This window comes from Cupressus sempervirens, chromosome 8 (genome assembly GCF_028749045.1).
Source record: "Cupressus sempervirens isolate cs-2001-9-10 chromosome 8, ASM2874904v1, whole genome shotgun sequence".
Taxonomy (NCBI): Eukaryota; Viridiplantae; Streptophyta; class Pinopsida; order Cupressales; family Cupressaceae; genus Cupressus; species Cupressus sempervirens.
Window position 1 is genome coordinate 74,491,630 of NC_143125.1, and position 14,521 is coordinate 74,506,150.

General features: G+C 32.8%; 1 protein-coding gene across 1 annotated transcript in view; it reads left to right on the forward strand.

Annotated features, from left to right (window-relative positions):
- Nucleotides 1–1,449: 1,449 nt before the first annotated feature.
- The window catches only part of LOC149541702 (UDP-glycosyltransferase 85A1-like), a 73,678-nt gene continuing 60,606 nt past the window's right edge, over nt 1,450–14,521 (forward strand). The window contains exons 1-2 of the mRNA XM_089796109.1: nt 1,450–2,001; nt 3,021–3,586. Coding sequence (XP_089652235.1) covers nt 1,482–2,001; nt 3,021–3,586 — 1,086 coding nt within the window. The 5' untranslated portion in view covers nt 1,450–1,481. The remainder of the gene's footprint in view (nt 2,002–3,020; nt 3,587–14,521) is intronic.

The following is a 14,521-nucleotide window of genomic DNA, read 5'->3' on the forward strand; positions in this document are numbered from 1 at the left end:
ATTGCAAGAATGTAGAATGTAATAGTATTTTCCTACAACAAGTACAATAATAGTCAATTGCCATCATTATAAATGTATATATTAAAATGTTTAAACATGATAAGGAATAAATTGCTTTATAATAATAATAAATAAGAAAATATAAATAAAATTATTAATTAATGTTTTAGAGTAATAATAATAAATGTTTATTCTTAAATTATTAGTTGATATATTTTTTAATATAATATGATAGGAAGAAATAAAACAATTAGAAGAATAATTGAAGGGCCAATTCAGTAATAGGAGTAAGTGGCTATTGTGATTATAGTGATACCTTAATCAACTCACTGACTAATAATTCTAGTATTGTATTTGTCGTAGGCAATATACTATTGCAATCACTTCTTATTTTTAATTTCTAAAATTTTTTTTTTTTTTCAATTTTATTGATTTTATAGAGGTGGAATGCAAGGATGCATACCTTATAGTGAGGCAATATATTCTCAAAAACATAAATATATGAAAATCTGAAATAGATAAAAGATGTTAATTTAATTTGTATAATAAAATTGATTATGATTTGATATTGCAAATGATGTTTTATATATAATGCATTAAAACATTGAAAATTTGAAAGAATTTATATATAATGCTCAAAAATGAAGTAACAAAAATAACTATCTATAGGTCTAGAGAAGTGAACTTACCTTTATTCTTACACAATTTTTTAATTCAAATGATCAAAATCATTCTCTAACATTTACTACCTATTGAAATTTCACAAGTTTTATATAACATTTATTAATTTTACTTTTCATAGGTATAGTTAAAAAATAATTCCAAACACGTATCAAAACTTACTACATTGAGTACCAAATAGATAACTTATAATTTCATTTAATAAAGCAAAATTTTATCGATTTCTTTTTATATATATTTCTTTTCTTATATGTTTAGACTTATAATGGGATGTATTAATTGATTTATCTAAACATTAGAATTTTTAAAACATGTAACCTATTCTAATTATAGCAACATGACTATCAAAATAAATCATAAATATATAAAAGTAATCAAACAAAAAAAACTTTATTCTTTTATCTTCCTTCTCTATTATCCTACAGTAAAAAATTTATGTTAAAATTTCATCTAGAATAGTATGAAAACTATTGATCAAATTACCGTTACTACTAAATGAATTGGCTCTCTTATCGACCTTTGTACAAACTACGGATTGTTAAAATTTCATCTAGAATAGTATGAAAACTATTGATCAAATTACCGTTACTACTAAATGAATTGGCTCTCTTATCAACCTTTGTACAAACTACGGATTTTTTATATCAGGAATACTGTGATTCGGAAATTTCTGTGGCTATAAATTTAAGGCATTTGGATTGACGTGCATTCAGATATAAATTAAAAGATATTCAACAGTGGCATTTTGATTTCAGATATTGTACTCATTCTACAGCAAAGAAAAGAGAACTTGACTCAAAATGTCTGAAGAACCAAGAGGGGCTCCTTTGCACGCAGTGGTTGTGCCGTTTCCTGCACAGGGCCACGTCAATCCTCTCATGAATTTTGCAGAGCTGCTGGCCATGCGAGGAGTCTTCGTTACCTTCGTCACAACTGAATGGATCGACCAGCGCCTTCAAAAAGCAGGCTCCAAAGCTTTAGCGGCATGTGACCACGGGGCCAAAGAGAGGGGCTCCAAATTTCGGTTTTTGACTATCCCTGACGGCTTACCGCCTGATCATGGCCGAACCGCTCAGCTTGGTGAGCTTTTTGTTGCTCTGCAAAGATTGGGCCCTGCTTTGGAAAGTCTGTTAACTGCAGCAGATAAGTCTGTCCCGCCAATCACCTGTATTGTGGCCGATAGTTTCTTGTCCTGCACGGCAGAAGTGGCTAAGAATCTTGGAGTGCCCAGAGTTGTCTTCTGGACTTCTTGTACTGCACTAGCCATTATTCAGTCAAACGCTCAGTTGCTTCTTTCTGAAGGTCATATTCCCGTCAAAGGTATTTCTATGGCCTTAACGGATAGAAAGTAATTTACATTTAGAAAATTCCATTTCAACTGCTTATAACTGTATATAGAACTGATCTGTAGATTAAGAAAGTAGATTTCTACGATCTATAGTGTTTCTAGGTTTAGTTCTGTCACAGTTGTTTGCATCAATATTTAGGATCACATTCTGTGATCTATCAGATGAATGATAGAGAACATAAATAATAAGAATGTGATCTGAAATGTTGATGTAGAAAACAGTGACACAATTGAATCTAAAAACATTCCATGATCTGCAGATTGTCTCATACTTGTACAATCCAAATACAGAAGAAACTTCCCTATTTATATCGCATCCCTAACCCTTTATTACTTAGATTTCCATAGTGTTGCATTAAATTGTGGGTTTAGATCTGTCCATTATGATGAAGCCAAGAGGAAGGACTCTTCTGCATATCTCACTTATCAGCAAGTGGGCAATCAATTCACAAAAGAGATCAGTGACTGCAAAGAACAGATTTTGTGAATGGATCTGATACTAATATTTCTGATGACTTAAATATTACACATTAAATCTTCATTCTTAAGTTAAAAGTGTTAAATACTAAATAGTCAAAATAGATTACTTGACCCTAATATACCCATTTGCAAATTTTTAATGTACTTTAAAGAGATCTAGTCATCTGAGTTCCTATGATTCTGTTGATGCAGATGGATCCATTTTAAAGAAGAAGAAAATTATCCTCAAGACTTGCAATCCCCACTTAGGAGTTCACTTGTAGAGAAATCAGGCCTGCCATTGACTAACACTTACGTATTTTGTTATGTTTTGATAATAGTGCTTTTGTTTCTGTTATGAGAAGGCCCTGAAAAATCGCCTTCAAAGTTCAGGTTGGCTTGTTATGTTCTGTGTTGCTCTGTTGTCCTTTTGATCTGCGATTTCTTCTTTCCTGGAGCATTTTGAAGTTAGTTTTGTTTCCTATCTAATCTTACGAATACAATTTTAATATGACGAGCCTTGCTATTGCAGAGGAGGACTTGAAATCTAAAGAGAAATTCATCACATGCCTACCGGGAAAACTTCCACCAATCAGGCCGACCGACATTGTCTCCTTCTTCCGCGAGAAAAATGTCTCCGACCTCACCTACGAGTGCTTTCTTCACGAGTCCCGCATCAACAAAATAGCAGACTACGTGCTGGTCAACACTTTCGAGGAGTTGGAAGGAGGCAAAGAAGCACAAATGGGTCTCAGCTTTAATGGCTGCCCTGCTCTGTCAGTAGGCCCTGTTTCTCTTCCAAATTTCTTGGAGGGCAGGAATTCCATGTACAGCATGTGGGAAGCGGATAAAAGTTGCCTCCAATGGCTGGATTCTCAAGCCAAGCAATCAGTGTTATATGTTTCCTTTGGAAGCATTGCTGTGAAATCTGAAGAGCAATTGCATGAACTGGCGCTTGGATTAGAAGAGAGTGGGTGCCCGTTCTTGTGGGTTCTGAGATCAGATATAGCAGATGGTAAGCCAATGGAGTTACCAGAGGGTTTCAAGGCTCGAACCAAAGATAGAGCCCTGATTGTAAGTTGGACGGAGCAACTGAAGGTACGTTATTTTACATTTTCCGTAGAAGATTTCAGAATTTTCTGATTAAAGAATTAAACTCAAAGAAATAATTTAGTTCCTAGAATTCATTCTTATTATTATGAAATATTCTTTTAAGATTTGATTTTAAATCATTGATTAATTTAATATACGATCTACAACAAATAAATAATCTATTAATAAAAACAAGAATTTTACTCTCTGCATATAAATATTCATTTGATGAAGATGCCACCCAAAACTAATTAGTTAAAAATAATGTTAGTTAAATTCATTTTGATGATAGGAAGCAATATTTTTTAATAGTGTATAGGCAATGATCAAATTTAGCAAGTTATTAATCATGATTTTTTCACCAATCAAATGTAATTTTTTTTAATATTTAACATATTTTAGTAAAGATGAAATTTGTTTAACAAAATATTTTTTAAAAATTAATTTTCTAGTCTTTCATTGACTAAAAAACTTTGAACAATATGAACCCTTTTTGTAGGTGGTTGTAATTTTTCAGCTATATATACATATAGATATAAACAATTGCCATAAGTCTTTTATAATATATGTTATTATATTTATATCTTATATAATAATAATTATTATACATTACATTTACATGTATTTTATATTTATATTATTATTTTTATATTACTATAGTATAATAGTCAAAACACAAGAAGTCTAATGTTACAATTCAAACAATGAATACCAATAACAATAATATTAATTGATTGAAATGATATAAGCTCGATTCTTTATTTCAGCTTCTTAATGATTAATTTTTAGTATTATTTATTTATTCTAGTTATTTAGCTTTGTCCAATTTAAAAACTCTATAGATAATTGTTTTACAATAATACAAAATTATTATTTTTAAATTAAAATATTAATTCATAATCAACTATGTAAAGTTGATATAAGTTCGCCTCACACATGCATAAAATTAAATTGGAAATATATTTTTGAACACATTAGCAAGTCTCTAAGTATATGGAATTTATTGATGGATTTCAAGTTAGTATAAGAATATAGATTATTTATTTCATGTAAAAATAATATTGTCTTAGAAAATAGTAGATTATGTACTATGGTTTGAAAGTGGTAGAAAATGCATAGAAATAATTGTTTATTTTATATAAGACAATGAAATAAAAGCTATTTAGACAATATATTAATTTAAATTAAAAAATATTTAAATTAAGAGCACTAAAATCAAGATTAAGATTTGTTATGATTTATCAAATTTGTGATCTACCCTCACTGATAATGTTTATAAATTTTCAATACATTTTTTTTAAAAAATATTTAAATCAAATAATATAATATTATTATTATATTTTAAATACAATTATTATTTATAAATATATTATCCATCTTATTTCATATTAAAATAAAATTCTACACATAATAACATATAAACTGATAAACTAATAATCTAAATTATAATATTATTATTTTATACATATTTGTGGCAAGAATTTTGGTACTTTGTAGCCTTGTTTTTGAGGTCAACTCCTTCTCTATTGATTCATTAGCAACCAATTTCCTACAGTTTCATCTTATTTTAACTTTTGTAGTTTCATTTCATTTGAATTTTTATTTTATAAATCATTTACAATCAATAATACACTTAATGCATCAATAATTCCTTGGATATTTAAGCCTATATCACTTCAACACCCTTGTCTAACATTTTCTTGCTAATTTTCTTCTTCGTCATTAATTCTTATAGAAGAGAGTTTGAAATAAGTATTAGGTATTTAATCTCAATAGTACCATCATAAATATTACTAATTTAATTTGAAGCCGTATTTATAGAATTTCTGCTTCTTTATAAACTATATTTAAAATAAAAATTCTTTATTTTTTAGAGTGGGAAGTGGTTTACGCTTTGAGTAATCATCAAAATTTATATCTCTACTAATGAAGAATCATTTGTTCGTCACATTGTATAACCTACATCTCTTTGATTCTTCATAATAACCCATATAAAACACTTACGACTCTTTTGTTTTAACTTTTTCTTATTTCTTATTTTTTATTTGTGTTTGAACAATGCAACAACAACAAGAAGTAGGGTGAAAATAAAACATAAAAATATATTTTTTTGGCCAAAGAAAGTAAAATTGTCAATCTAATTTTTAGATATATGAAATCCAATGGTCACCTTGTTATTTCCCTCTAATTGACTCTTGGCTCTTTGTATTATGGATAAAGCATTAATCGCCTATTAATATGATGTAATATGCCATTGTATGTAACTAAAAGTAACATGATCTTTTTCTTGCTTCAAAGTGGACGTAGCCACTCATGATGAACCCCTATAAAACTTTGTGTTTTATATCTCTAATTGTGTGATTATTTTGTTTTCATTTTTGGTTTTGCATATTTATTTAAATCACACATCATATTAATAATTGTTATGAGAGGTTTGTGGTGAAGTGGATTGGAAATTGATGAAGAATTTCTTCATAAATAGAGGATGCAAATGCATGGAGAATAAAGAAATTATTTGTGCAAAACTTTCATCTATTGAAGTTGAACATGAAGTCATCATTGATCAAACAATATTTCTTACTTTTTAATTATTGTTAGTTGGACAGCTGTTATTTCTAACCCGAAAATAGCAGTAGTATTTATGGGTAGCTTGGACAGCTGTTCGTCCTTATCTATGAATAGCAGTTGTATTTATGGGTGGTTTGGACAGCTGTTTGTCCACTTGCTAAGAATTAGTAAATGGTTATTATTTACTAATTTTAGAGATTCCTTTTTGGACACCTTGCAACCAATTCTATTATTGGCTATTGAGTTGTCTTAATCTCAGCCGTTGGTTTGATTTAATCTCGGTCATTGGTTTACCAATGAGAGTAGTATAAAAGGGGGTCTAGGGGCCATTTGGAGTGTAAGGGAAGGAAGTTTTGGAAATATGTTTGCAGTGTTAGCAAACAGTCTTGTTGTGTTAGCAAGGTCGCAGTGTTAGCGTGGGGATAGCAGTGGAGAATATCAGTGGGAGAAATTAGGAGGTTGTCGAAGTTCTGCCAGTGAGAGGCAAGGAATTTAGTATCTCTTGATTTGCTAAATATTAATATAATTTCTCATCTGTAGAACTGATTTTCCCTTAGGGGTTTTTCCAGGGACAATTTGTCCGAAAATATTGTGTTCAATGTGTTGTTCATTTCTTTCCGTATTATAGGTGAAATTGCAGTTGTGTTATTTTTCAATATTAGCTGGGAATTTGTTTTCAGCAATTTAATAATCATTTATGATAGGAGATTAATAATCAGTGACTGCAATAGTTGATTTTTCACATGGTATTAGAGCATTGTTAAGGGTAGAAGAGTTTTTCCCTAGGAAAGAAATTTTGATCTCTTTAGATTTATTATTGCTTTAAACCCTTGAGATGGCTTCAACTGGTTTGAGAGATTAGGATAGATTGGATGGTGCCTCAAATTTTGGTGTCTGGAAGGCTAGGATTTCTTTATTGTTGGAAGATAATGGTATTAAGGATTATGCTACCAGTGGTGTACCTGTACCAATGGATGCAACACAGCTTGCAGCATATAGGAAGGACGATGCCAAAGCGAGGAGGATTATCCTTGATGGTGTCAAGGATCATATTGTTCCACATATCTCGGAGCTAGATACAACAAAGAAGATGTGGGACGCCATTCTAAATTTGTACCAGAATGCTACCACCAACAGGAAGTTGATTCTCAGAGAGAAGGTAAAGAATACCCAGATGAATCAGGGAGAAGACGTCACAAGTTACCTCACCAGGCTTAGACTTGTCAAGGATGAGTTAGCAACTGTTGGAGATAGCCCTAGTGATGATGAGCTAGTGAGAATAGCCCTAAATGGGTTTACTAAACAATGGAGTGTCTTTGTTCAAGTTCTCAGTGGACGAGATACTTTACAGAGTTGGGATCGACTATGGACTGATTTCACTCAGGAGGAGTTTAGACTAAGTCTTGTCAATAGGGCCAACAAGAGTCAGAAAAATGAGGTGGAACAAGAGAATGTTGCCATAGTGGGTAAAGGGAAAGCAAAGAAGGGATCTAGCAAAGGATCAAATTCACAAAGTGAAAAGAAGAAGAAGGACCTTTCTAAGGTCAAGTGCTTTGGATGTCATGAGTTTGGCCACTATGTCAGTGATTGCCCAGAGAGGAAGAAGTGTAAGAAGTAGGTGGCAGCTTCAGCAAGCGCAGAGGAACTCTCTAATAGAATGGAAGATGAGTTTGCACTCATAGCTTGTATGATTAGCTTAACCTCACAGTGTGTTTGGTATATAGATAGTGGGGCATCATTTCATATGACAGGAGTTAGAGAGTACTTCTCCAGTTACAAGGAGGAGGACACCAACATCCAAATTTCTATGGAAAACTTGTCCAAACTCAACCCTGTTGGGAAAGGGACTGTTCAGTTTTAGAGGGAGAATGGAAAGATAATTCCACTTCATGATGTGTTATATGTGCCAAGCTTAGGTATGAATTTGATTTCTGTATCTATTCTTCAGGATAGGGGGTATAATGTACTCTTTAGAGGGACACATGTGTTGATTAAGCACAAGGATTGGAAATCACCCATAACTATTGGAGTTAGGAGTGGTCGCCTTTATAGATTGCAGTTTGATGCTCCTAAGGCACTTATGAGCAACAGTAATCCTAGAGATCTTGGAGAGCTATGGCATAGGAGGATGGGCCATATTCATCATGGAGCACTTAGATTGCTTCGTAAGACCGTGACAGGTTTTCCAGAGGTGAGCATAGAGCATGATGATGTATGTAAGGGATGTGTGTTGGGGAAGTTTACGAAAGCATCTTTTCCAAGGAGTGACACTAGATCTAAGGGTGTTCTTGATCTAGTACATTCAGATGTTTGTGGACCAATGTCAACAAAATCTCTTAGAGGATATGAGTATTATGTTACTTTTATTGATGATTTCTCTAGAAAGACCTGGATATACTTCTTGAAGACTAAGGATGAGGTTTTCAGTCGATTCCAAGAGTTCAAGGCTCTTGTGGAGAATTCGACAGGAAAGAAGATAAAGGTTCTTCGATCAGACAATGGAGGCGAGTACAAAGGAAATGTCTTCCAGGAGTTCTGCACCAGAGAAGGAATCAAGAGAGAATGGACTGTTCCTTACAATCCACAGTAGAATGGAGTTGCTGAGAGGAAGAACCGTTCTAAATCGGAGGCAGCAAGAGCTATGCTACATGACCAAGACATGCCTCGTTACTTATGGGCAGAGGCGTGTAATACAACAATGTACATTCAGAATAGAGTTCCACACAAGGTGCTAGGGAAGATGACACCAAAGGAGGCTTTCACAAGGAAGAAGCCAGATGTTAGTCACTTCAGGATATTTGGGAGTTTGGCATATTGTCATATTCCTGGAGTTACATGTACAAAATTAGATCAGACTGCAGCGAGGGTGTACTTTGTTGGGTACAGTGAGACCTCAAAGGCATATAGAATTTTCATTCCGGGGACTAAAAGAATTATTTTCAGACGGGATGTCAAGATCATGGAGGACAAGGCATTCAGGAGATCCAGAGATTTGCCAGCAGATGATCAGAGTGAGCAGCCAACAGAAGCTCCAAGACCAAGTCAAGGGTAGCAAAGCTTAAGTACAGTTACCAGTACGAATGTAGACTCAGTTAGTGAAGATTCACAGAGTATGGAGCAACAGGTGCAACAGGAAATGCATCTAGACGACTTAGAGGTTGACATTTCATCCTCTATAGTTGGCAGCAGGAATCATGTGGTTCCAGATACACAAAGGGATACTTAGGAGTTTGTGGGAGCTCCTAGGAAGAGTACTAGATAGCGAAGACAACCGGCCAAGTTCAATGACTATGTGGCATTAGTTAGTCAGTTGGTAGATAGTGAGCCTTCTAGCTATCAAGAAGCTATAGAACATCAGGTATGGCGAGATGCTACGGTTGAGGAATATTCTTCAATAATGCAGAATGATGTGTGGGAGGTAGTACCTAGACCAATAGATAGGGCTATAGTTGGATCACGCTGGATCTATAAGATAAAGCACAGTGCAGATGGTAGCATCGAGAAATACAAGGCTAGGTTCATGGAAAAGGGGTTCTCTCAGAAGGAGGGAATAGACTATGAGGAGACATTTTCTCTAGTTGTCAGGTATACTTCTATATGAGCTGCAGCATAGATGGGATGGAAAATCCATCAAATGGATGTCAAGACAACATTCCTCAATGGTGAGTTGAAGGAGGAGGTATACATAGAAAAACTAGAAGGCTTTGTAGCGCACAACAAAGAGACCCATGTGTGCAGATTGAAGAAAGCATTATATGGACTCAAGCAGGCTCCTAGAGCATGGTATGAGCGCATTGATACATACTTGCAGAAAATGAGCTTTTTGAAGAGTGAAGCAGATGCTAACCTCTACTACGTGATGGTTGGAGGTGAGATTCTCATTCTTGTTCTTTATGTGGATGATCTATTTCTTACAGGTTCACTAGGGCTCATAGTGGATTGCAAGAGGAACCTTGCAGAAGAGTTCGAGATTAAGGATTTAGGACTTATGCATTACTTTCTAGGCATGGAAGTGTGGCAGATAGATGGGGAGATTTTCCTTGGTCAAGGGAAATATTGCATTGAAATCTTGTGTAACGCCCCGCCAAGGGATCCAAAAGAATTAACCTAAAGTTTCACTAAGTTTGCTAAACATTTTTTTTTTAAAGTAAGAAAGTATGACATACACATCAAACAAATAGTAGCGGAAGCAATAACATGTAATCATCGACAAACATACATTGCAAGTTACATTTCTTAAAGATCCCAAGACGTTGAGTCACGTTTAAATTTAATTAATTCTAAGTCTAACAACTAACACATATATATAAAAGAATAATCAGAAACTCCAATGTCCATAATATACATTTGTTCCGAATGCTCCTTGGCAAATTAATTTGGAATGCTCATTCATCCACTGTACATGTCACAGGGTATGAAAGGCTTAAAAGAATATACATATGTAAAGATCAAGATACAACATCCTCAAATCCATGATACAAAGTACAGTAAAAATATATAAAATTATTCACCATACATGATACATCCATACATCCATAATGATAAAACATCTATCATAAAATCTAACCATCCATCATACTAATCCAAGAACATAGTGAAGGTAAATGCCAATCACGAAATCTCCAACCACGGTGACCACGGAACGGATCTCAATGGTAAGAGTAAAAGCACTACCACCCGACCGCGTAGAACATAAATTGTCCACTCCCACCGCGCTGAGGAGATAGTCTCAAGTCCCAAATAGGATAACAAAACCTATAATCATAAATACTCTCTAAGTCCAGGAAATCCTATAAGTATGCTAACTCAAGGGTTCCTAAAAAGATCGACATCTAAATCCCAGAGGTACCACAAGACATGTAGGAAACCTAATATGCAAGCGGGAAAGTGTCATCGCAAAAGTCATGTAGAAGTTACCCGAGCAATCCCTTAGGAATCCCGAGTCCCTACTGATCCTGCGGCCACTAGTATCCTCTCGTACTGACGAGGCATACTATGGAATGCAAAGTCGTAACCAAGCGTCCTCTCTACCCCATCCTAGTCTGTACTAGCACTCATGGCATGGGAGAGAACATACAATTATCTTGTTAGGTTCATTTTCTCTCATTTAGTGTAAATGTTTTCACTTATTAAAAATGACTTACAATGGGTTTCTCAAGGCAGCCTCTTAGGGCTCCGACCCCCATTGCAAGCCACTTCCCGACTCTACACATAGATAACCTACCCTAGCTCATGAACTCATAAATCAAAGAATCATAATAAAACCATCTCAGTCCTATACGAGCAACTGAAAATATCATAAAAAGATAATCCACAAAATATATCAGTCCTTCATGAGCAACAGATAACATCAAATAGTAATCATGTAATCACGACAGTTCTCTATCAGCAACTGAAGGCATCAATGATAAGTCACAAAATCCAATGGTTCTTTAATGAGCAACCAGAAAGTAATACAAGTATAACTGATCGAGACTCAGAAATGGTTATCAAATATAACTGATCGAGACTCAAAAATGGTTAAGTTAGGTATTCTCAAATACATACACCTCAGCTTCACACAAGGAAACTGGAAAGCAATAACAAACAGTAAACACAATCATGTCATAGAGCACTTCATCACATTACCATGGTCAGGTTAAGAAAGATCGAGACCAAATCATCAAGACATCACATTCACAACCCCGAGCCTCTGGTAACAACCTGAACTGGTCAACGCTAAACCAACCCCAAAACATTCAAAGTACAAAGACAACATCAAAGTCTCAGAGATTGGATCAGAAAGTATATTATTTAAGTTAAGGTAAGCTTTGTGTTTTAGTTTAATGTCGAATTCAAGTAACAAAGTTTTCACAACTACCCTTTTTCGAATAACCCATTTCTATAATAACTTTCATTAAATCAATATCCAAATTTATAATTTAATCAAATAAAATTCATTATTAATTAACTTAATTAAACTAATTTTAATTAAATTAATCAATATTCATTAGATCTAATTACTTATTTTAATCCAACTAATAATTGTTAATTTATTAATATTTAAGCAAAATTATTAATAAATTAAAATTTACAACTATATCTATGCAATTAATATTTATTTATTAAATATTTAAAAAGTTTAATCTATTATAAAAATTGAATATATATATAATTTTATTATTTAAAATTTTTAAATAATAAAATTTGTTTTTAATAATTTAAAAAAAATTATATAAAAAAAATAAAAAACGAAATCGTACTACGTTTATAGCCCGTCGGCTTTGGCCGCAGGCCTGCAGTCGCAGGGCCTGCGGCAGCAGGTACTCTATACCTGCCGTCGCAGTACCTGCGACGCAGGTACTGTCGGCCTGCCGACAATGGGGGGCGGGTACGGGGTGATTCCCTCCCCCCCCACTATATATTATTATATATATATATTTTTTTATATAAATTTTTTTTTTTTAAATATTTTATTTTATTTTATTTTAATACAAATAAAATAAGTTTTATTTTAAAAATTAATTTTGTTTAATTTTTAATAAAAACAATTTCTTCCAAAGGGTAAATATGTAATATAAATATATATATATATATATATATATATATATATATATATATATATATATATATATATATATATATATATTTATATATATTTATTATTTTTTTATGTATTTATCTAGAACTTTTCAATTTCATTAAAACAAAACCCTTATTAAATTAGATCTTAATTTTTTTTTTAAATCAAGAAAACAATGGTTCTAATTAATTCATCCAGTCTCCACGGATACAGAAGCTATTGCCGAATAATTAATAAATTCATAATATTGAAAGCTTAAAACTTTCATCACAGAGAATTCAGATCTACAAACCCCAGACACAAAGAAGGCAGGAAGGGATAATTGCATATTTAATGGATAAAAAACACAAGACCCTACCTGATCTTGATGCTATTATGCAATCTCCAAGAACTGTATGCGAATTCGCTCCTCTCAATAACCTTCCCCTTCAAGACTTTCTTCGTATCAGCCTTCTGAAATTTGCTTCCAAAAATTGTCTTCCCAAAAATTCCCGTCCAGATTCCTCTCTCTCAAAAATGAACCCCCAAAGTTGTGATAAGAAAATTCTCCTCAATTCGGGGCACTAATTGTGCGTTTACCCGAGAAGACTCTTTGCACAACTCAGTTAACTCCAATTTAACTTTTATTATCTTTTCTAATCCTTTTGCATTCAACTTTCATGCACATTAAGTTGAATGATTAAATAACTTTATTTAAAAATTTCACTTGACTTCAATTCTTAATTAATTTATTACTTTAAATCTTATGTGCACTTTTAAGAAATTAAAATAACATTATTAATTTTTATAATTTAATCTTTTAATTTAATTCTTATACTTAACTTATGTTTAGATCATGTGATCTAGAATTCTTAATAAATTAATATCTTTCAACTTTTTAATTTATTTTAGAACTTAATTGATAACATATTTAATTAATTTAAATAACAATAATATTTAGCATTTATTTAAAAATGAACTCCAAATATATTATTATTAAATTAAATAAATATTATCCTGTTCTAAATATATCTTGAACTTTAATTTCCAACTTTAATTCTTTTATTTATTTAATTAATTAATTAATTAAATATAAAGATATCATAATAATTCCTTATTAAATTAAATCATTAATTAGTCTTTTTAATTAGACTTAATTAATAGAAAATACACCAAGGACTCATAAAGAAACATACGAAAACCCATCATAGAAAAATACATACCAAATCAAACAGAAGGGTTATAATCACAAAATTACATCATTTGATGCATTCGGAGGGTACTTAACTCAGATACTTGTCCTAATTATCAATTAGGACAATTGGCTAAAGGGTTTAGGATTTGGACTTAAGAGTTTATCTCCCCTCTCTTACCATTGAGACAGTGCAATAGGGTACGCTCATCCTGACAATTCAGGGAAGTCGATACCCGGTACCTGCAACTTGCATAAAATCCACGCATGTACAAACACAATATTCTAAGCTAAATAGGCAATGGCAGGAAGTGGTGCATCGTGTAGATCCCGACTAGTAGGTGACTATGACTCCCTTCCTTAACCATATCAGAAACACCATACATAAATAAAACAGCACGCACACCATACACATGCAGTATGGGGTAAGTATCCATAAGAAACACATGGAATAATGAACCATCTAACTAATCATCATCGATAACTGAAACCATTGAATAATCATCATACATGCACGAAATATAGAGTACCAAGTAATCCCATCATATAATAAACTGAGTGTAAACATCCTCTGATAATCTCTAAAATAATGATACTACTCATCAAACATAAATTGGCCTAAAAGAGTTTGGCAATCATA